Consider the following 23910-nt stretch of genomic DNA (forward strand, 5'->3'; position numbering starts at 1 on the left):
CTTGTGCCATTCTGCGTATAAATCGTATACAAAACGTAATTTCATTGAAAACACAATATTTTACTTAATATATTTAGAATCACCTCTCTATGTAATAAAATACACCAATTTCTTCTGCTAAGTTTGAGTAGGTTTTTTTTTTAATTAAATACAAGCAAAGTTCAATTTCCGTAACAAATGCAAAATAGAAAGTTTCTTTTATTTCTGATGAAAAGAATTAAGAACAGTATCCAATTTTAATGTACAGTTATTCAGATTTATCATGAATGATTTAAATGTATGACCTGTTGATTCCATAAAAAGACTAATAAAAATTGATTGTAGTTACCTATTACACATTTGAGTAATATTTACATACTATTACTATAAATCTAAAAGTTCTAAAACGTTGGAAATTTATGACCGAAGAGAAGATAAAATTTCAAATTGGCAGTATCAACACTGTTTGAATAAAGAAAAATGAAACAACGTGTAGTTTTAGTCCTTGAGACCTGACAGCGCCTTTAAGAAATCTTCGTTAACGCAAGACACTCGGTTCTCGGTGGCGCATACACGTAAATTGATTTTTCCAGCGAAAGAGGAATGAAAAATGATCTCCTCCCGTTTTACTCACCGCTGTTGCGGACTCCCACTCTGGTTATGAAATATGTCTCGCTACGCGTCACGGAACAGCAACGCGAAAAAATGCGCAATCGTAATTGAAATTTGTATGAAGCACGGAGAGAATATTCCCGCGCGACGTCAGAGATTTTGATTTCGGGGATTCGTTGCAATCTTACGTTATGACGCACAAGGATCTATCAAGTCGACGCGGTGTATCATGCCGAAAATTCAGGAAGGCAAAGCTAACCCAGTTCTGAGATTGCCCAATTTCGTGTTTCCACTAAACAGAGTAACGGTATTACCTTTGAATATTAGCGACATACTGTTTCAGTTGTTTGTGTGTTTACTGTTTCTTTAACCTCTTCAGGGACGAATTTATTACGATGAGAAAAAGTAATATTTTTTTACATTACAGCTGTGTTCATTTAATATATATATATACAGTGAGAGTCGAAAGTAAGTATGCACCTTATGCCGCGTACCCATTTGAGCATGCGGGCCGAATGAGCAAGGAATATGTGGCGGACACACGCCGAAGTAAGTAGCCTTAAGACTCAGTCTTTAAGGCTAAAATCATATGAAGCTCGAGGCTAACACGTTCATTGCCGAGCGTGTTTCTGCTGGTTTTGTCTTCAGCGCCAACGAGTGATTGACCATTAGAATCATATAATAATATATTACACAATATGATTATATGTATTGTGCAAACTTATCATGCGTAGTACATTTATCTTGCTGCCGGTCATCTATGACTCCCACGGCGTAAGAGTATGTTTCCAGTCGATCAGATAATACTATATTTTGAACATTACAGACAAATTTTTAGCAATGTTTCATTTCGTCTACTATTGAATGGTTACTTTGTTTCGTTTTTCATTTCCCTTTCTTGGTATCAATCTCTCATGTGTTTGCAGTCATGGCTGTATTTTTTAAAAACTGTATAAAATATAATATTATAGATTTAGTGTTAATTCCATTATTAACACTTAAGGGTTCTAGAGGGTTGAACCTTAAAGCTTCAGACTTAATGTGGAATAACACAGTGACGATTGGAAAAAATTAAGTTTTTTATATATACTTTCAAAGTATAATTTTTAGAAAATATTCTACTAAAATATTAAGTCGAATATCACGTGAATAACGAAAAAAATATCCCAACTTTGTCTCTCAGATCAATGAACCGTGAACAAATTGAGAGACTATTTTGTTCGACGCGTAACATCCTATGACTCGTATATCTTGCTCAAGTATACATAGGTATTTTGTGATAAAAGAAAATTTAACGTATTGTTCAAAATATATATTTGATCACCCTATTAGTAATAGTTTAATGAGGTTTGGGTGTTGCAGAACTAATTTACAAAAACCACGCTTTTCTGGACGTTTTTGGATTATTCCCCCTTGAATCTTTAAAAGCTTGAGATTCGTGTAATATTAGAGTTAAAAACTGAAAATTTTTAGGTTAAGTTTTAAGGCTTCGAAAACTCAAGGTCTGTACATTACTTCACTACATACAATTTATACGACTCGAGCCTTCAAGCTTAAAGGCTCGAGCGTTAAAGATCGAGCTTTCACGACTCAAGCTTCCAACCTTGAGGGTTCGAGCCTTTAGGGTTTGAACCGCGACTCGAGCTGTTAAAGCTCAAGACTCGAGGCTCATTTTAAGAACACTACGCCGAAGAAGCGACCGTGCGCTGAAGTGGATGGCGAAGCGAACAAAAACATCATTCGGCCGAGCTGTTCGCCCGATTCAGTCGTTGTCAGTACATCAAAGTGAGCATGTTATAGAATGTTTTAGGTCTGTGAAGTTAGCACCCCCAAATGCAAAATTTTATGAAAAACAAACAGTATTCGTTTGTCCACGATTTGTCCACGTTTGTCCATCCCAACAAAATTTTGGTTGGACAAATGTGGACAAATCGTGGACAAACGAAAACTGTTTGGTTTTCATAAAATTTTGCATTTGGGGGTGCTAATTTCACAGACCTGAATGTTTTGGCTTCCGAAGAACAGAAACCATGGGTAAAGATATTGTACTTACAAGGGCAGGACCCCACTTGTACCACTTCGATTTTACCGATATTTTGTAGGATGATAGAATAGGATAAACCAGCCAGTGAATAATCGAAGTGTTGCATTTATGGACGTTTGAGATTAATACTTAAATGTATTTACTTATAACAACAAAACAAGTGTTGAAATTGCAATTACATGTATTTTTCTTGAAATTTTTATAAAAATAATTACATATTCTTATAGTAATTTTTAAAAAATTATTTATAAAGTGCAAAACGTGTAAAAGTCCAGTACATTACTGCTATATTTCCAAAATATTTTTAATAAGAATTGTACTTACAAATGTTTACTAAATACGCTGAATTAAAAAGTATGGGATATTAAAGGTGGACCTACACTCCATTTATAAACATTTAATACTTTTTAATTTTATAGTTTACATTTCTTGTTTAATGGTCATTCACTGGTAAGCAGTCAATTTCTGGTTGCTTTACCCTACATATTTCTAAAGATAGTTGTAATATATTAGCTGTAGTTACTTGATAGTTTTGAAACTATAATTAATTCAAGTTACATACCTAGTTATATATGTACTATGAGTATGTCGCGTCCGTCCGCGTGGATTTCTCTTTCGAATCCGCCTGGAGTTGTAAATTCCAGGCTCGACCGTCGTGGTACGCGTCCGGTTGCGACTGTTGCCCGCCAAATTAATATTAGGCAACTGATTCAATATTCTCTGGTGAGAAAAACTAATGATTGCTCGACCGGTTGGAGCTGACGAATCGTGATGCGAATGTTGTCGAATGAATTGAGTCCGTGTGACTCTTGTCGTAACGAGTGCGAGTTTTCGAATGATTGTTGTCGAATGAATGAGTCCGTTTGACTCTTGTCGATACGAGTACGTGAATGTCTTGAGTCCGTGTGACTCTTGTCGAACGAGTGTGTTTTGCGAATGAACGTTTGCGAACGAGTGTTTTCTAATGAATGTTTTTCGACTGAATGAATCTTTTCGACCGTCTGTTCGAGTTTCGTGTGACGTCGCGCTTCCTCAAAGTTTGCTGAAGGCGTTACCAAAACTCGCTTCCTTATTGGTTATGCCCTGAAGGGGCAGGCAAATTTCTCGGAAAGGCCCGGCGCGGATGGGTCCCAGGTTACCGAGCGCATGTGGCGGACTGCAGACCAAATGTTCGCTTCTTTTGTCTCTGATTCCCTTTGTCAACGAACTCGAAATTGCAAGGGGTCGGTCTTGCAAATATATAAATTGACTGAAAGAAGGAATAAAATAATAAAAAGTAACGGTATCGTCTGATTCTATAACCGTCGTTTCGGTCTACGACGGAACAGAGTATACATATATGTCTGTTTGTGAAAATCCGCGATGGTAAAGTGACTTGTTGCGTGAAAATTAATTACTACAAGACTAATTAATTACTACAGAAAAATTAATTAACCGTTTACAATAATATGACAAACAGACATCTATATTCATAGTACATATATAACTAAGTATGTGACTTTAATTAATTATACCTTCAAAACTATCAAGTAACTACGGCTAATATTTCACACATATCATTAGAAATATGTATTGTATCATCCTACAAAAGATCGATAAAATCAAAGTGGTAGTTGGGGACCTTCCCTTGTTAGCTAATGATAGCGTATAGTATTACATACATTATTATAGAAAAAAAATAAGAGTAAGAAGCGTTGGTGGATCAAGAAAAATTATAGAAAATACACCAACAGGTACAATGAAACATTTCAGACAAAACTAAATGCTGAAATATGAAGCAATCAATTTAAAATCACGCCCAAATATACAGGTGACCCTCAGTTTTTCACATATTGATATTACAAACAGCGAAAGCATGGTGAAAAAGAGATATCGCTTTATTATCGTTAGGAATGTAATATTGATCTATGCAGAAGCAACTTTTTTAAATGATACCATACTAAAATAATTGAAACCATTAAAATAGTGTTAGAAACTTTTTGAAGTCCTGCGATCCTCCCTCGTTGACGGGTTCACCATTCACACCAATACAACACACATTCAACCTTTCATCCGACAGCATGCTTACTTTGAAGTACCGCCAACGAACGGATCGGCCCCAAATGTTCGGCCTCGTGCTCGCTTCGCTGTTCACACCCGAGCACGTTCGTTTCTTGGGCGTGCGTCAACCACTTATCCGGTGCTCATGTGGCCCGTATTATGTACTTCTGTAGTATCCAACTATTGAAAGATCATAGTAGTAATACAGTTTGATATGATTTTCTTAATATTTTCGGGATGAATAAGTAGCTAGAAAATTCGAGAAAAAGAAATTCGAAGTTATGACCACAACATTTTGTAAATATCGTTGAATATGGTGAAGATACTATTATGGTTTGGGGCAGCATGTTAATCTCTGGTGTAGGCCAGTTTGTTTTTATTCATAGTATTCGACAAATTTGAATATCTAAATATTTCAAAAACAAATTCAACTGGAAATCCATTCATGGATTTTCCAGTCAGATCGTGACCCAAAATATACAGCAAAGGTGATTGAACATTGTTTGCTGGAAAATGCTTTTAAATACTTAAAAATCATTTTAAATACTCTTCCACAGTCACCAGATCACAATGTAACAGAGCGTCTGTGCGAAATATTAGATTCTAAATTGAGAGAAATAAATATGAATAAATCCCATACTTTCAAAGTGTATATTCACTTTTGACTCTCACTGTATATATTAACTGTTAACGACAATCAGTTGATAGGATATCTTTTTTTCGTTCGAAAATTTCGTAGTGTATATTTCTTTACAATAATGTTTATTATATATTTCAGGATCATGCTTCAATAGAAGAAAAAGTAAACGTACAGATACATGCCAGTATCTGTCAAGAAGGTAATTGCTTTGTTTGCACGAAATCATATTGTAAAGGAAGACATACAAATATTCAGTTTGGAGGTGTTGGTTGGAAATCCCATATTTGAAAGAGTTATTTTTCACATTATCACTAATTGTAACAGATAAAAGGACAGTAACGAAAACACATTTAGACAATTAATGGAATCATAAAATATGTTGAATACATAATGAGATTTTGTTTCTCGCCAGTTTAAACAACATTAATAAGAATACGGATGCAAAACTAATTGAAAGAATTTCTTCGTTATTTTCATATTTAGACTCTGTACATCTTGCAAATTAATTTTCTGTATTAACAACTGTTCATCGTTCCGCTTTGAACTAGTATTTATAGAAATTATGAATGGTTTGATAACAGTTCAGTGAATATTTTGATAATAATTTTCACTCACATCCTATACTGCATATAACTTCATAGATAACTGTGATCATCAATATTTCTGAACTGTATAATGTTTATGACACAATATATTCAAAGAAATATATGACGACAAAGAATTAACCTAAGAGTGTTATAATTAACATGTTCCATTTCAATAATAAAAATTTAATATATCGCACCACCAAAATTTCTAACAAATAACGAAAAACAACATTTTTTCCAGAGTTCTCTAGATGAAGATGTATCATAAGTGTTACGAATGTTTTACCGTAATATTGATGGGGTGAAGGAATTTGGATCATACGGGGAAACTTCCTGGTAACAATCATGAGGGATAAAACGTAGGGGACGTAGAAGATGACAAAAGTTAGTGGATACGAAAGACACAGGAGAAACAAGGGTGGGTTTGTCAACATTCGTGTACCATTCGGCTTTCTGATATTGGATCTCTATCAGGGATGAAACGCATCTTCTACGGAACGTATTTTGTCTTTCTGACAGAAATGATCTATTCTAGCCACCGCTTGTGTTCAAAATCATCTACCACATTTTGTGGTTCGGAAACGAAGAGATCTAACAGCGGTTATCTCTGCATGTCTATCAGAGATGTGTATCAAGCCAGCAAAAACACCTGTGACGTTATACCCTTTCTATAGAAGATGTTCCGTAATGTGATACAACCAGAACAGGTAACTGGAGGTACAAACAGACATCGAAATAGGAAACAGAAATTCTTCGAAATTTCAGACTATTGTTTCTACAGAAAATTTTGGAAATATTCCAGAATACTCTAGCTGAGATAAAATAGTTAGTAGTAATAGTAGTTAGTTACTGTAGTTAGTAATACACAGTGGTTAGTAATAGTCGTTTAGTAATAGTGGTTTAGTAATAGTGGTTTAGTAATAGTGGTTTAGTAATAGTGGTTACTAATAGTGGTTAGTAATAGTGGTTAGTAATAGTGGTTAGTAATAGTGGTTAGTAATAGTGGTTAGTAATAGTGGTTAGTAATAGTGGTTAGTAATAGTGGTTAGTAGTAGTGGTCAGTAGTACAAGATAGTAACAGCGGTTACTAATAGTGGTTGGTAATAGTGGTTAGTAATAGTATGTAGTAACTAATAATTTACTCCTCTAAAGTAGAGTACTAAATTGTAAAAATATTCCCGTACAAATCAGTACACAAAATTAGGTCCAGAATTTAGAAATAGTGTTTATGCATCTAACAACACATTCAGCTACTATTTGTAGAGAAAAATTTGATTAGATAAAAAAAAATAGAATCGGTAGGAACTTTATAACTTCGATAACATTGGTAAATAAAGACGTACTTGTAAAAGAAGCAGTTTGTGTGATTTACACACAGGATGTAGCAGGAGATCGTTGAATATTTCGATGATGGTGGTGACGCAACCGATAAACGCAAAACAAAAGAATCAGGGTAAGCTCGTATCATGCAATTTGAACGGTTCCCAGACAGCCCCTCATATTTCCGGTCACGTCAACGAACTTTGGAGAGTCATCGCTTGAGCGGATTCCCTTAAAAGATTCGTTTCGCCACATCCTTGAACATTCGCTGTTTGTTCTTGTCAGTATAGCCAATATCATCTCACAAGTATGTGAACTGAGAAGCGAATAAGTTGACTGCAAGGATCGATTTATACTTGTCCCGTGAATAGGCCGTGTTATATTCTACTTGCAAATTCAATAGGCAATGAAATTTGAACGTGTATGTGGATTGAAAAATGTGTAAGTCTATTGAAGCGAACGATATTCACTGATGAAACCCTTTTATATTTTATTTGTAAAATTTAATACAGAAAGAATTTTACGCATAAAGCAGTAGAAATTTAATAAAACATGACTTTTAGTATATTTTTGTTCTAACGAAGTCGTTAATAGAGGGAGCAAGGTTTTGTTAATTTCGGCAGTTTTAATCATAAATCAACTTCTCACTACTTCGTTCGGGTGCTTTCTTTAATTGTTTTTTTGTTTTCCTTTTTTTTTGTAATCCGAATGTCGTTATTGCAATCGGATTAAAATTCTATTGCAGCTCTCTTCCTCTTTTATTGGTTTCCAATCCCATCACAGTCTTGATCTATTGATGGCCCTCGTAAAAGGATTTCAGTGTTCAGAAGAAGAGTAAAATTTTCTGTTTAATTCTTTCAATTCTTCTCGGTGCATTTAAAACATACATTTCTACATATTATTTGGTATGCAAACCTCGTTTTTGGAACAAAACAGTTGGACGAACATAACAAAAGTATGAGAGATTGTAAGTATCCTTCAATCAATTCTGATGCGTGAATGAAATATAACACATACAAACTTACAATGCTCTTCGGATTTACTATTATTATCAAAGTTATTGAGTTCGATCAATGACATATACATCGAGTATAACCTAAAGACAATTCTTGTGAAATCAACGAAACTGTGGTAGTACACAGGGTGTCCCAAAGTAGCTTCGACTCCCTGAAATAAGGGGTTCCTGGGTTGATTTGAAACAACTTTTTCCTTAGCAAAAATGGTATCCGAGGCTTTGTTAACGCGATATTAACGAAAAACTCCGACCAATAACACTTTAGAAACTGTTTAAGAACTGCACACGTTTTTAAAATAATCTTTTTTCACGATAAATGATTCTATTCTTTACACTTTTTTAATCTGCATGTGCGTTTCTAAGCTTGACAAGTGCAATACAAATCATGTCTCGAGTAGATAGGTATTACATGCGTAAATGGGGCAGCTATCAATATTATAGTGGTATGCAAGACGCAATCATTAAATGCTATTTGGATTTCCGAAAAACACTATACATATATGTATATTTTATTAGGAGACTTTCACATGAATTTTTCGTGTGATGACTAATTCGTTGACTTGTTATCTACTCCGAGTTAAATGTTTTGTTTGTAAAAATGGTTTGAGTGCCTGGAACACGTTCTGGGGCGAACTTTGTTGGATATAATCGAGGGCTGGAACTGTTTTTGAAGACTATCTTTAGAGAACCATAGACCGTCGTAATATTGTGTCTGTGGGAACAGAAGGGTCTGGGGAGGCCTTTAACTTTCGGAGCTTATGCTAAACCGTACTAGAATGCATAATACGCTTTATACGTAATGTGTATTATAGATTTGAATAGTTTATATGTACTTTACGTGTTTTCCGAGCTATTTTATTAAAAAAAGTACTACGTCTTAACGAACCATGAATAAGTTGTCTTACACTTCTTATATATTAACATACTACTTATTCAAGCTTACAAAAATGAAAAATTAATTGTTAAATTCCGGGAAAACATAGAGTAATTGTATTTATTGTATTCTATAAATGGAATTCGCCAAGATTTGGGCTGATATTGGCTATTATGGTAAAACGGAAATAAAATTTATTAGAGACTGAATGAATAGCAGCAAATATGAATTGAAACGATTAATGAACAAATAAACGCGTATACAATAATTTCCGGAATTAGTATGTATTCCAACACAATAATGCTATAGCGTCCATACTGCAAAAATGGAAAAGGATTTTTCTACTAAAAGAATTTAATAATAATATAGTCGATTTAATAAAAATTAGTAAAAATTGTTACTAAGAAAATTCAACTTTTGGACCAGCTTGCAAGATATTCGTTCGACAAGATATCGTTGGGAATATCTTGTTAGACAAGTATATAGGAATAGTGGAAAGTTTGTACACCTGAATGAATTAAAACGATGTATTCAAAACGCGTGAGAACAATTTTAAAGAAAGAACATTGAGAAATTGTACAAATCGTCGTTAATCAGATTGATTGCAGTCATGAAATGTAAGGGTGGTTCTACAACTTGTTAAACACTGAATACCGTCAATTAATTTGATTATACTTTCAATTTTTCGACTAATGTGATATTATTTGGTTTCGTTGAATCCGTATTCATTAATTATATATTGTGAGAGAAAACTAAATCCAGTGTTAAAATTTCAGTTCATTTCATTCATTTACAAATGAACATCTTAACAAAAGGCGCCTGAATAAATGTATGTACAACAATTTTAATTCGTGTAGTTTTATAAATAGAAATTAGGTAATTCTTAAAGTGTGCTATCTTTTTGTCCCTAATTGTTACAAAGTCCTTCCGTCGAATTTATCTGGTTAAACAATACTTTCGTTTCCCAAACAATACGACATCTTCAATGAATAAACTAACATCAATAATCGTACCTTTAAATAGTTCTTAAAGAGTCCAGATTTTACTGTATTATATAATAGTAAATTGTACTGTCGAGGGTATAGGACACCAAAACACGGAAGGAAGAAATACAGATTTTTTTCAATGTTCGCTTTTGAATACGCTTTTTTCCTTTATGACGTTATACCTAGCTTTTATTGTTGCTTCGAACTGCTAATAGCAATATACCGATTGAACGACTCAAAGTCTAAGTAATTAACATTCACGCTTTCACTTCTCAGTTGGTATTGACGATTCCGGAAGCACGCGTAGTCATTGCGTCGGTGCGCACACTTGCATGTTTAAATAAATTTTCCAGGAACACTGTGATAGCTATTGTCAGGTTGTTTCGATGGGTAACGACGTATGCTTTTATTCGCTTCGATTAAACGAGGCGTTGGATTGCAGCCCGGAAAACGCTTCGAGAATTCAGATACCTTCCGTGTAGAGAGGAAGTAGTGGTTTGCGTGGAACGGTAAAGGATTTTATCGGAGTCTGTTCTTTTAATGGAAAATATTGATTTTGCTTTTTTTTTGTAACCTTCACGTTTAACTTCTTTATGAGCTGGAACGAATTGATTTCTGAAATATAAAGTTATTTTGTACGTTACTGATTAAGCTGTTTTTACGTTCACGATTGTTCGTTATTGGCTCAATGTTCGATTCGCACAAAAAATTGTAAAATTGTAAACAACAGTGCAAACTCGTATTCATTGGTTTTTCAGATCTTTATTACGTTGTGTTACAAATTGCCGGTTTTAATGTGTACACGCGAATTGCATATAGCAATTAAATAAAGTGTTAACACGCTCGGGCCCTTTACGATAAATATATTGAAAAAAATGAATAATATACGAAAGCAGAAACTACATTCTTTGAAAAGTTATTACAATCAAGATACACGTAGAACCAGAAAATGATCATTTTTGGGGCATAATTTAGAAGGTGTAAAGCTATTTTTACAAAGTGATTATATGATAATGCTTTTTATCCACTGTACATGTCTTTTGTATCTCTTCAGAATAACTTTAATAGAAACACAATATTGAACAAATTGAAATAAATGGAAATTAAATATTATTTTGGTCAATTAATATGAAATTTCTGAAAGAAGAAACAATTATGGACATACGTGAATTCTTAGACTTAAAGTGTAAAAAAGTATAAAAAGCAAGAACATTTTCTTTACATGACATTTCATTTATACGTTTTGTGTACTGATTTAATATTTCGAACATAGGTATGTGTCTGTTTGTGATCAGTACATTAATACAATTCTGCATGTTACATATAATATGCATTTCTGTAGAAAAATGTGCAACAATTTTAGAAAAAAGTTGTCATTAATTTCTCAAGATAAAGAGAAACAAAGGTGAAATATTCTTTTCCCGTTTTTTTATTACTATTTTCAATCTATAACGTAAACAAGTCTTTGGAATGTTAAATTAGTGTTCAATAGTGTGCATTTAAACAGAATTCCTAAACAGTTCTGCCAACAACTAGGAAAATATTAAAAAATCGCGATAAATTTAAGAATTTGGATATCTCTGTACCTCTGTTTGGTCCAAGGCCCTCCTTTTTTAACGTTATATCTTCGTTATTTGTCATTCGATTTATAATTTTTGTATCGATCCTTACATTTGATTGAATAAGGTTTCACTGATAATATCGTATCACCACTACGCTGGCAGTAAGCAATGTAAGTAGGCATTACCATGAAACTGCCAACGTTAATATGCAGGTGCCTGTTTTTCTATCGTATTTATGTTTCAAATGTGTTTATGTTAATACTAAATGTAGTATTATATTGAATTTTTTAATATATTAGTAGGCATAAACTGTGACACATCATAACATAACATAGTATAATATAAAATTAATGGTCAGCATAAATTTCGACATTGGAATACGTCATTTTGATGGGTATGATAGATGTGGTGTTAATGTCTGAAATACAGAAATGTTCGGAGAGGTCGATCAATACAGGTGCGATCAATAAATTGGCCATTGTGGGAAACCATTTTTCAAATATGCAATCCTCAGTCGCCACGTGTTCTGTACGAGATTAACACTGATTTCCGCGCCGCGTATTAACGTTTATAACATCATAATTGCTCGTAAGTACGATATTCAAGATATTAACAATATACATACTCATCAGAACCGTTAAAAGTTGCCACAATAAAGCAGTCTTTACAATCGTATATCACAAGTCAATTTGTGGAGAGTTGCAAGTATTCTTTTCAAATCACAAAATTTTTGTTTTAGAATATTATAACAAATACAATTTCACTCTTTGAAATCGTTTTGTTACTTTTGAACAGTATTTTATATTCACTTTTTTGAAAGAGTTGTTCGGTGAAACACTAATAGCGTAACGTTCTCACATAGGACTCAGTTTATAAATAAACACTTGAAAGTCATATAATTCATTGATAAATTATAAGGTGTTCGAAAAGTCACGAAGAACTTTTATACAATTGATACGTATATTAGAAAGCTAAAAATTTAATAACAAAAAGACGTTCATGAACAGTTACGTCGATAATAATGAAGGTTAAGCAAAATTTTTAAAATCTGACTTTAATAATGTTAAACCCATCATAAGTGTGTGCACAGTAAATTATTCGAGTCCTGACCTTACATAAATTCTATTCAAATCAAGAATCGAAATATGAAAATGACAGCGACTCTCCTACCCTTAATGTTTCGGATGATCAGTTTCGTTCCCGACGCCTATAATATTGTCTATTTTTATACAGGACATGATTATGTACACTTCATTAATCACACTTCTTTATGTTCTTGTTGATACAAACATTAATTATAAAAATAAGGAGTAATTGTCTTTTCTATAGGTAGCAAATTCAAATTTTTATTAAAGTTTGCTATTTTAACGTTACAAGATTTTAGAACCGTTCTCCTTCTGTTTATACGCTTCCATCTCTGTATATTTTGTCAGGTTTTAAATATTTTTCTCGTAAATTCGTTACAGGAAACATAAAAAGTAGGGATGATGCATATCGATTATATGAATTTTCATGACGTACGCTTAGAAACCTAAGTCCCTAGTGTCGGAGGATATGTCATTCCGCTATTGGTTAACCACCAGAGGGTTGCATAAATAAGGGAAGCATATAAGAAATATATAAGGTTGCAGTACAATCTGTGTCGATTAAGACGATAGTGGAAGATAATAGAATAATAATAATTATATCATATAAACAATAATTCGTCTTTTAAAAGAAGTACGTAATTTTCTCTTTGCTCAATTTTAATCTTATTAGATGAAACAGCTTTTCCTATATTGAAAACCGAATTCTGCTTCTATAAACCTCAAATATGTCATGAGTAGAATGCACATTATTATACCAAATGACATTTTCTAAAGAAATTTTTTATGACAACAGCAAAGGTAAGAATTTATTTCTTCCGTTAAGTATCTTATGGGGTTCAGAATACAATAGAAAATACATTGCGTCTGACGCAAGTTTTTTCTCTCTTGTATTACACAAAGCCCTATTGGCTATAAATGCATAAAATCCGCAATCTAGTCATGAGTAAACTTGTTTTAACTTGCAACAATGAGTCGAAATTGTAAAATAAATTTTTTTCCTGTACAGCTAGGATTCCGATTTTCCACTTTTTCGAAAACAAGATAGATTTATTTTGTAAAAAGGTAAAACTACATTTATAAATAAATGGTTAAAAAATATTTGGTTTAACCGAAATAATTTTATTAGGTACGCTTATGTCTCCACTGTAAGTACTCGCATAGCTCATTATTATCAGTTTGTTAGTTAAATAGTTATCATTTATCGAAGAAAGGTTGACAATATATTTCAAACTGCTGTAAAATGAATAATTTAAAATTTTCAACAATCCTTCGAGATACGTTTATATATCACTAGAAAGTATAACATATGCAAGTTTCAACGAAATCCGAAGTGTTACTCCAGAAAGTGTTCGACTTCGGGTGGAATGACCCAGTTACGAAATTGCATCGAGGCTTCGGTTCCCAGTTATTAATTGTTGAAAATACGAGAGAGGAATACGTGTAAAGTATGTCTGACGCGACGGGTTATTTTACTTGAGATACGGGCTCTTCAATTATTTCACGCGTTGGTTTCATTCGCTTCACGTTACTTCATTCATTCGTTTTATTCGGTCATATTGACCAAGCCTGTTCAAGTAGTATAACCCATCGCGCCAGACATATTCGGCGCGTGTCTATCCCATATTTTCAAGTAACAATTCGGAAAGCAATTTCATCATTTTTGATTTTCGTATTATAAGAGAACGTTTTGTACTGTTACACCGGAAAATGAAAAATCTTGTGTGCGTTTTGTAATCCACGTAGTCCTTATTAAAAGTGAAAAACCGTAGGTGCTCGTTTTTTTATTTAGCCACGATACAGGGCATCAAAGTTGGAAAATATATTGTATCAAATGACGAATTAGAATAAAACAACAATGATCCTTTACGATTAACCCTTTGCACTCGACTGTCTCTTCTGAAGGGACAAAATGTATGGAAAATTAAAAATCCGAGTGCAAAGGGTTAAAGTGAAGAATGTGTATCTTCAATAGTTGCGGGGGAAAACGTTCTTTTGTTAATGCAGTTTTCGTAAAACTCGGTGAAAACTGATAGCTTTAAAGGTCTGTATTTTTTAAACAATTTCGAAACCAGCAAAATGATGACTTAAGTACCCTTCCTATTTTCATACGGACTATAACATATTTCAAATTTACCAACATCCCAGATATCATGTACAAAAGTGATCCGCTTAGCGTGGAATGACCCGTATATTGAACCGTAAAATTACTCAAAAAATACAATTGTCTTTGGCAGAAGAAATTTATTCATGAAGGGTACTGGTACTAACAAAATCAAGTAACAGTAATCATGTTTGTTTTCTTCTAATTTGTTATTTGATACAGAATCGCCACCTTTACCAACTTTGTTAAACATCTACGGTATTTCACTTTTAATAAGAGCTAGGTGGACTACAAAAGGCACACAAGATTTTTAATTCTCTGGTGTAACGAAAGTGCCCTACATTTTTATTAACCTGTAGAGAACGGGAAAGCCTATTTTTGGGCTCTAGATAGATCTGTTATTTGTCGTAATATAGCACTATGATAAATATATAAAAGTTCCAACTTGAAAATATAAAAAGTCATGAGAAAATCTTCCCGTCCTCGGAAAATTAACACCTTGTACAATGAAAATTCTGGTATGTATCAGAAGTGACTAGGTGTCGGTCTGCCCCTATGTCGAGATCGCTGCGGTGCCGGTATCGCCCTGGCACGATAGCGAGAAAAGGGGCAAAGAAAATGAACCGTGATAGTCGCTGGGCGAAGTATCGGGAAAAGAACGATTGGAGGCGAGTCGAACACAATGACCCTTAGAAGACGTAGAAGAGTGGCGAATGGGCACGTACGTATGAAGAACCATACGAGGATCATGCAACATACATACATGCACGTTGAAACAGGTGAGCCGCTGTGGAACAAACTCGAATGCAACGGAAGCTCATGAGACTCACACGTTTCAGGAAAATGTGCTCTGGCCACTTGAGGGGATGCAGCTGGAAGATGCGATAGAGCATGCAATGAATTGGCATGAACTTTGGGAAGCGTGCATCCGATGTGGGGTTTATTCCACTTGATTTGCGAACCCGAATTTATCCACTACGATTTAAGCCCTTGCATTTAGCCCGTGTGTGTGTGTGTGTGCTATCCCTTTAATGCTGTACGTGAAAGTAAATGAATTCATACGGATCAACATTCTACTCCGAAATTTTGTAAACTGATTAAACAGTATAACTACTATCAATAATCATCCCTTTATGAATGATTTACTCCTCCTCAGGAGGTTGGAATGTTACATGATTTATGTACGTTACAAACCACTTTTGGCATTTAATTTAATAATAATAAGATGCAATGTACATTTATACTATACAGATGTTACTCATTTTGTTTCAATTCAACGAAATTTTTCACGTGTTCGCAAATGTCGTTTATAAAAATACTTTCAGAGATTAAATTACTTCAAATACGTCTAAAGGTTGTAGGAACCTGTTTTCTAAGTTATAAAACGACACAGATACGATATTGAAAGTAATAAAGCATTGTATTAGTTGAAATTAAATGAAATACTAGAGATCTTTACTTTTAAAAATAAAATTTTCAAATTTTTATCAGCTTTCTCATAATTAAAGTGCCTGTTGTACGAATATGACCCGTTTAAATTGGAAAATAAAATTCATATGTATGCATACGTAAAAATTGTTTAAAAATTGCGTACGTTTTTGAAAATAATCTTTTCTTCACGATAAATAATTTTATTTGCTGTGCACTTTCTTAATCTATTTATACGCTTTTTAACATACTGATATGTTCAATTTGAATCAGATCTTCAGTAAAAGGAACACAAAATCATCATGATATGCAAGACGCTATCATCAAATACGTACTTCTTAAATTTCTAAATACGTAAGGCATATTTTATTACAATAGAAGAAATTGTAATGAAATTTTTATGCGATGCGTTAACTTCTCTAATTTTGATTTCCTACGAGTTAAATGTTTTGTTTATCGACAGTCATTTTATTATTAGAACTTTAATAAGGTGGGCACGCTTCCTGAAATATACTATAACTACTGATTATAAGCGATCTATACTTATACGTGTATAATAGTGAATGGTCTGAGAGTTTTCTAATGCAAATTGTATGTTGCCTGCTCAGATTAGGTAGAGTTTTGATACTATAGATAACGGTAGATGGAATAGTCATAATTACACGTATGGTTACAAGTAACAATAATTACGTTATACTAACAAACTGTTATTTAATATTGTTAAATATTAAGCACATGTTATCAGATTTATCAAAACAAACATTTTTCATTGAATTAATTTGATAAATTTTAATCATTTATTCATGATTCAAGAGTATGTTTAACTCAAGTACCTGAAAAGCTTTTCAATACCAGGATGTCTTCTAAATCTTAGTACAACTAACCGTAGCTGGAATGAAACATACGAATTATATTGCACCGAGATATAGGTACTTTGTGTTCTCAAATAATGTATTTATATGTACGAATTTGATTTATGAAAATAAATCAAGGTTTTTGAAATAAAAACTCTGCCTACAATTTCACATATCACCTTGGTTATGCAATTTTCCACAATATCAATTTACACGATGTATCCGAAACTGTGATGCAACTTCATAGGATGTGATTCCTGATACAGAATTAAGAAAAAGAAGAAGGAAGCACAAGTGTATAGACATTAGATAAATCTTCAGAGACCATTTTCTACCAAATGAAGCCACAGACGAAAAAGTTTCATAATATTCTAAAAGTAATTTTGCACGAGGAATCACATTGTTTTTGGTTATACCATGGCATGACTCATCTTGCAGTTGCGTACAAATTAATTCGTAGCCTTTTCATCATAGATATGTTATTTATTTACAAAAAAACCAGAATACAGTCTAGTTTTGAAAATATTCCCCACCACTGTCCACACATTTACGTAATTTCTCGAGCATTTGGCGCATCCCCTTTCGAAAAAATGATGGTGGGTTTTGAGTCAATCATTAATTGGGGGAGCCACTAATTAATTTGTACACCTTGTATTATCAACAACGGAGAGGCACAATACCTAGAGCGAATTTTACGCCGGTCCAAGCCTGCCGAACGTAATTAATCAGCCTCCTGTAGAGAGGTCTTGGTGGTCTCTTTGTAGAGGTGCCTTCCTCCTCGTCCCCTTGATCGACGTCGTCCAGGGCTCCCGGTGGTGGTCCCACACCAGTTAGCGTACCGACTTGGTTCCTTTCGCCAAGGATATTCACGACTTCTCGTAGCTCAGGCGCTACACCCAGTCCTGAAGCGTAATTCGCGGGGGCGACGCCTGAACCGAGTAGGTTCGCGCCGCCCCCGCGATCTCTGCCATGGCCTCGGCTAGCTCGTCCCCAGGTGGCGCCGCTACCTTCAGAATTTTACGCCATGCAATATTTAAGTCTGTGAGTACTTTGTGAACAGATTATAATTCACATCATCTTAACTTACATTTATACAGGTTGTCCCAGAATAGCTTCGACTCCCAGAAATAAGGGGCTCCTGAAATGATTAGAAACTACTCTTTGCTTAGCAAAAATGTTACCCGAGGCTTTGTTAACGAGGTATTGACGAAAAACCCTAACCAATCAAAGCGAGAGTCTGCCGGCCGAGTTCCCGCGGTAGCGTTAGCTACGCGCTGCGATTGGTCAGGGTTTTTTGTCAATATCTCGTTAATAAAGCCTTGAGTAACATTTTTATTAAGAGAAAAGTGGTTTCTAATCATCCCGGGAACCCCTCATTTCCGGGAGTCAAAACTATTCTGGAACACCCTGTATACAGAGTGTTAATAGAAATGTGGGGCATTTTCACAGGATGGATGTTATAATCCTACACAACAAATTAAGACAAAAATTAGGAATGAATTGCGTTCGGGGCTCCGTTTATGAGTTATTTGATTTTGAAATTACGGGCGAAATAAGAGAAAAATATGCCTGTCGCGATGGATTATACTACTTGAACCGCTGCTTGCCATCTGTATACGAGCGTGGTCGATAACCTTCACTGTCGTAGTACCAAAAAAGATACATTTACATCGCAGATGTAGTGGCGACATACAGTAACTGGTGATAAACCCTTGTGGATTTCAACGAGTAAACAGGTTTAATATCGTCCATACATTCGTATTGGATGTCCCAGAAAGTTTAAGAAAAAATAATTGCGGCACCACGAGGCATCGTATGTCATCACTTCGGTTGCGAGATGAACAGGGATAGATTGACGGCTACGCTACTGACAGTTACCGACCGAGCTCGTGAAACAGCTGAGTAGTGCGCCTCTCAAGTAGAAAGGTCGGTAGCATCAAACTTATTTCATCCGACATTTCACGCGCATATTCAACATGTAATAACTTCGAAACCAAGCCCCGAACTCAATTACTTTATTCTTTATTTTCGTCGTAGTTTGGCATGTAGAAGCTGCCCTGTGAAAATGTTTGACATTTCTATTAACACCCCGTATATTTTGCCGAAGAATTCAAGAAATTGGAATTGCGATTTACCCAATAATTGAGGCTCCCTTAATAAGTGTAGCACATAATTGTCTTTTTTATATACATTGTATTTTGTTGTTCATAATACCTTCAGTGTCACGTATCTGTGTTTTATAATCGTTATTGAAATTTAGATTATTTTACTATTTTCATGTTAAACTATGATCTAAGTTTCTGTTGCATGTTGCTTGTAATCGCGATTTTAGCGCAAAACCGTGTGCCAGACTGAAATAACTTATTCTCCTTAATCGTAATAAAACTTCTGATTACATGATTTTATGACTCTAATTAGATGATTGTTCCATTCTCATTCGACTTTGCTGAGTTAATAAATGTTTTGTTCAGAAACGAAGTGTATATTCCATTTCTTAGATTAACAAGGAAGACGCTGCTTTTGAAAATTTAGTACTGTAATTTATTCTAGCTTGAAAGTTTGTATCAAATTACGTCAGTAAAATATTATATTTCATTGAGCAAGGAAATGTGCTTTTTCGTTTTTGTTATACTTCCCATTTCTGCACAAGTGCACACATCATCAGAACAAATAGTGCACGTACCTACAGGAGGAGTGATATTCCCCTCACGTGACACATATTTATGCAATCTCTCGCATAGCCACTGGGAAAAGGTTTCTTTGAGTATAATATCAGTTAAAACTGAGAAATAAATTTGTTAATGCAAACGTTTTATTTGAATGAGTTAATTTGGAAACACAATGGAGCTAAGAAACATTTTATCAAAATCTAATTAATTAATATAATGCTAAAGTAAAATACAAAAATAACTGTACGTGCACAAGGCTTATTGTATTCACGTTCCTTTTATACACTTATACATAAAGGCACACAAGGACTGCAACGACAGTATTTTACTGATTACCTCTTAACAATTATGATTAGTGTTAAAATTCATAATGTAAGGATTATTGTAATAATCTCGACTCGATTATAATAATAATCATCTCTCAATGATAAAAGTGGGCATATTATTTTATCAATTGTATATGATAGTCTCGATAGACAATTGAAACCCAATCAGTACACAAGGTGTTAGAGAAATTTATATTTTTGTAAACTAACTCATAAAACATCATTTTTAATTTAAGAATTAAATCAAGAATTATTCATTCTTACGCAAAACTGTAAACTATTACAACAACTGGATTTTTGTTAAACATTCTTAATACATTTTCAAAAGGAAACTCTCCCACCTTCTTAAGATATCGTGGTATTAAAATATTTATATTCAGTATCATTTAATATTCACTTCTTTTGTTTAAAGTATAAGGACAAGAAATGCCCAATCAACAACATTTTATAAGCTTTCATTTACTTAGGAGGATTAACTAGCAAGTTGTGTAACTTGTGCCTCTATCGAACACAGCGGATCCACCGTCTTATTATACTGATTAGTAGTTTTCTTAGGTCTGGTTAGCTTATTTTCCTCAATTTATCACAATTAGCTTCAACTCGTAGAGCAGCATTTCTGTTCCCTGCCTTAAACGCAATAACGACCGCTAGAGATAGTATGAGGGAAGGAAGCCTGAGTACATGTTGTTCCGCGAATCTGACGGTAACTTCTATCAAAATCTTCGTTACACACACAGCTACCCAGGCGAATGTAACCGAGAGATTAGAGCGCGGGTCGAGTTTAAACGGGAGCCCACTTGGGCAACATTCGTGTTTTAGGTAAATCGCAGAATGAGAAGTGAGTTCGGTAGCGTCGCGTGAAACTGGCTGAATTTTTAATGAGAACACCGGAATCGTATTAAAATACTGTCAGAGCAATTTGTGGTTTCATTTCCCTTATTAGAATATCACGGTAGAAATTTTAACACATTCGTAACAATAAAAACGATCGTAAATCTTTCGTCATACGCGTGGCATTTCATACACCACAAAAGTTTTGCGTCATTCCTATATGAACTGTTCCACCGGCGTCATTTGGAAAATTATGCTTTTCCGCAGTCACTAATTTATTTTTAATTTTTTTGCCGAAGTATTAGACTAGGTACTTAATTTTACTACGTACGATTTTAAACTGCCTGCTTGGACAAAACTATAATACTTTCGATAGGCGTGTGAATATATACATATACAGGGTGTTCGACAACTAGTGGGAAAACATTTAAGGGGTGATTCTTTGAGGCAAAATAAGACGAAAATCAAGAATAACGAAATTGCGACAAATGCTTCGTTTATTAGTCATACGCGTTTAAAAATTGACCCAAATACTCTCTTAAATCACTTTAAAGACTCAACGATGTGCAGGAAAAGTCGGTAGAACAGCTGTCTACTTACCCCGTAGAAGATGTCGATAACTTGTGCCCGCGGTATTTGAGTCGAATCCACTTGTATCGCATTAACTCTGATCACTCGATAAAATTCGCAAGGAATGTAAATATCTTCTTACTATATACTCTAGTTATCACGTATAACAATTGCCCTGTCCACGAGTATCCATGAAATTAATCCGCACATGCACGTACACCACAGAAGTCCGAGAAAAGTGTCCACACACACTGCGCGATTGTTCCGACAGCGAAAAATGTTCGCACACTGCGCGATTAATTAGACCCGCGAGCGTTTTCTCCTGCGGCATTGTGGCCAAGTGGCCCCGAATGGTGTATGAGAAAAAGATACAGATGTTGCTCTAAGAATGTACGAAAAGAAACGCGACCTCCAAGACACTTTCCCATGCAGTTTTTCCTTCCAAAAAAGTATTGACCATGACCTATTACGCCACATCGATCCTAACGAGAGAGGATCAGTTCAACAATATCAGTTGTCCTTTCCGAATGGTGCCCTTTGCATTCTACGAGCAAATAGAGTTCATGTCCGCAAAACTAAGTTTTAGCTTATTTAACGATTACGTAGTGATTATTTAGTAGTGTCGCGTACGTCATCGTTATAAATAATGCAAATTAATTATTGTAGATTTTATTAATTATTGTAGGTTTTAGTAAATATTGCAGGTTTTATTAATTATTGCATGTTAAAAATTAGTATAAATAGATGTTATAAATTAATTAGGGTAGGTTAAAAATTATTGTTAAATAGTTATAAATTAATTATTTTGAGTGTTAGTTTTGTGTAAGTGTTAAACCCAACGGAGGAACCGCTCGCGGGTGTAATTGATCGCGCAGTGTGTGAACATTTTTCGCGGTCGGAACAATCGCGCAGTGTGTGTGGACACTTTTCGCGGATTTCTGTGGTGTACGTGCATGTGCGGATTAATTTCATGGATACTCGTGGACAGGACAATTGTTATACGTGACAACTAGTGTATATAGTAAGAAGATAATTACAATCCTTGCGAATTTTATCGAGTAATCAGTGTTAATGCGATACAAGTGGATTCGACTCAAATACCGCGGGCACAAGTTATCGACATCTCCTACGGGGTAAGTAGACAGCTGTTCTACCGACTTTTCCTGCACGTCGTTGAGTCTTTTAAGTGACTGTACGCCCCGGATGAACCGTGAACCGCGGACACTCAGTGCGCGCGGATTGCCATGATTTGAGTCAATTTTTAAGCGCTTATAACTAAAAAACGAAGCATTTTTCGCAATTTCGTTATTCTTTATTTTCGTCTTATTTTGCTGCAAAGAATCACCCCTACAATTTTTCCCACTAGTTGTCGAACACCCTGTATGTTACCATTGCTTAATTTTTCATATTTTACTGAAAGCATAAAAAGGTTTACTTTTAATTAATCATAAGTAAACAAATATTTTAGATACTTATTTGTGTATACATTGGTATGATTAACCAATTGACCGAAATGCAATTAAATGAATCGTTAGGGTTTATAACATTCAGCGTTTTTAATGTAAAATATAGCCAGTTCTTCAACTTGAAAAATAAATTGATAACTTGAATAAGTTATGCCATCAAACATATATTAATTTACGTTAAATTGTGTACAAATGTTATATTTGAAATGCTCTAATTATGTATTAGTAGATAATATAAGAAACAGCGATGGACAGTATCAACATTTAAGTATACCTTACTGTATATCATGAAGTTTATAGGGAGATATTTTAAGGGTCTATGTATATTAATTGAGATACTCCAACTAAGGAATAGACAATAAAACGGTGATTTTTCAGGGAATGTGGAATACAAAATATAAAACTGACTACTTGTTCATTTATATTTCTTCTTTGTAACCATTTACATCTTTATTCTTCTATTTCACATTTAATATTACTTTATGCAAATGAGTAAGCTGTGTTATTTTTATTAATAGAACGTACTGAAAGTTTCAAGAGCTATGTTAATTTTATGTGGCATATAGAAAAATGTTATGAATTTTTAAAAAACGTTTATATCTCTTCTACTTTATGAGTCACATGTACGTTACTGTTTACGGTTTTGCAGTAATTTATATGGTTCTAGTAGAATGCTAGGGATTTCAATGCTTTTGCTGTAACTGAGTTCATACAGCCTTGGCCAAAAATATTTGGCATCCCAAAAAATATTAATTTTTTTAGAAATATTTTTGTATTAAGCGAAAATGAAACTATTGAAATGAGAAAAGAATCATTTCTTATAGATTTTTTAAATATTTTGTTAGGCCACTCTTTGTCGTAATGACTGACAATCACAGCAATTCTTTTCTGATTTTTACCCGGTTCTTTAAAAAAAAG

At 34.2% G+C, this 23910-nt stretch overlaps 1 protein-coding gene across 1 annotated transcript in view; it reads right to left on the minus strand.

Annotated features, from left to right (window-relative positions):
• LOC107187112 (Kv channel-interacting protein 4-like) overlaps positions 1-23910 on the minus strand; it is a 133484-nt gene that overhangs the window by 104088 nt on the left and 5486 nt on the right. Inside the window, exon 3 of the mRNA XM_015575120.1 lies at positions 17811-18137. Within this exon, the coding sequence (XP_015430606.1) occupies positions 17811-18137 (327 nt within the window). The remainder of the gene's footprint in view (positions 1-17810; positions 18138-23910) is intronic.

Source organism: Dufourea novaeangliae, unplaced genomic scaffold (assembly GCF_001272555.1).
Source record: "Dufourea novaeangliae isolate 0120121106 unplaced genomic scaffold, ASM127255v1 scaffold103, whole genome shotgun sequence".
Lineage (NCBI taxonomy): Eukaryota > Metazoa > Arthropoda > Insecta > Hymenoptera > Halictidae > Dufourea > Dufourea novaeangliae.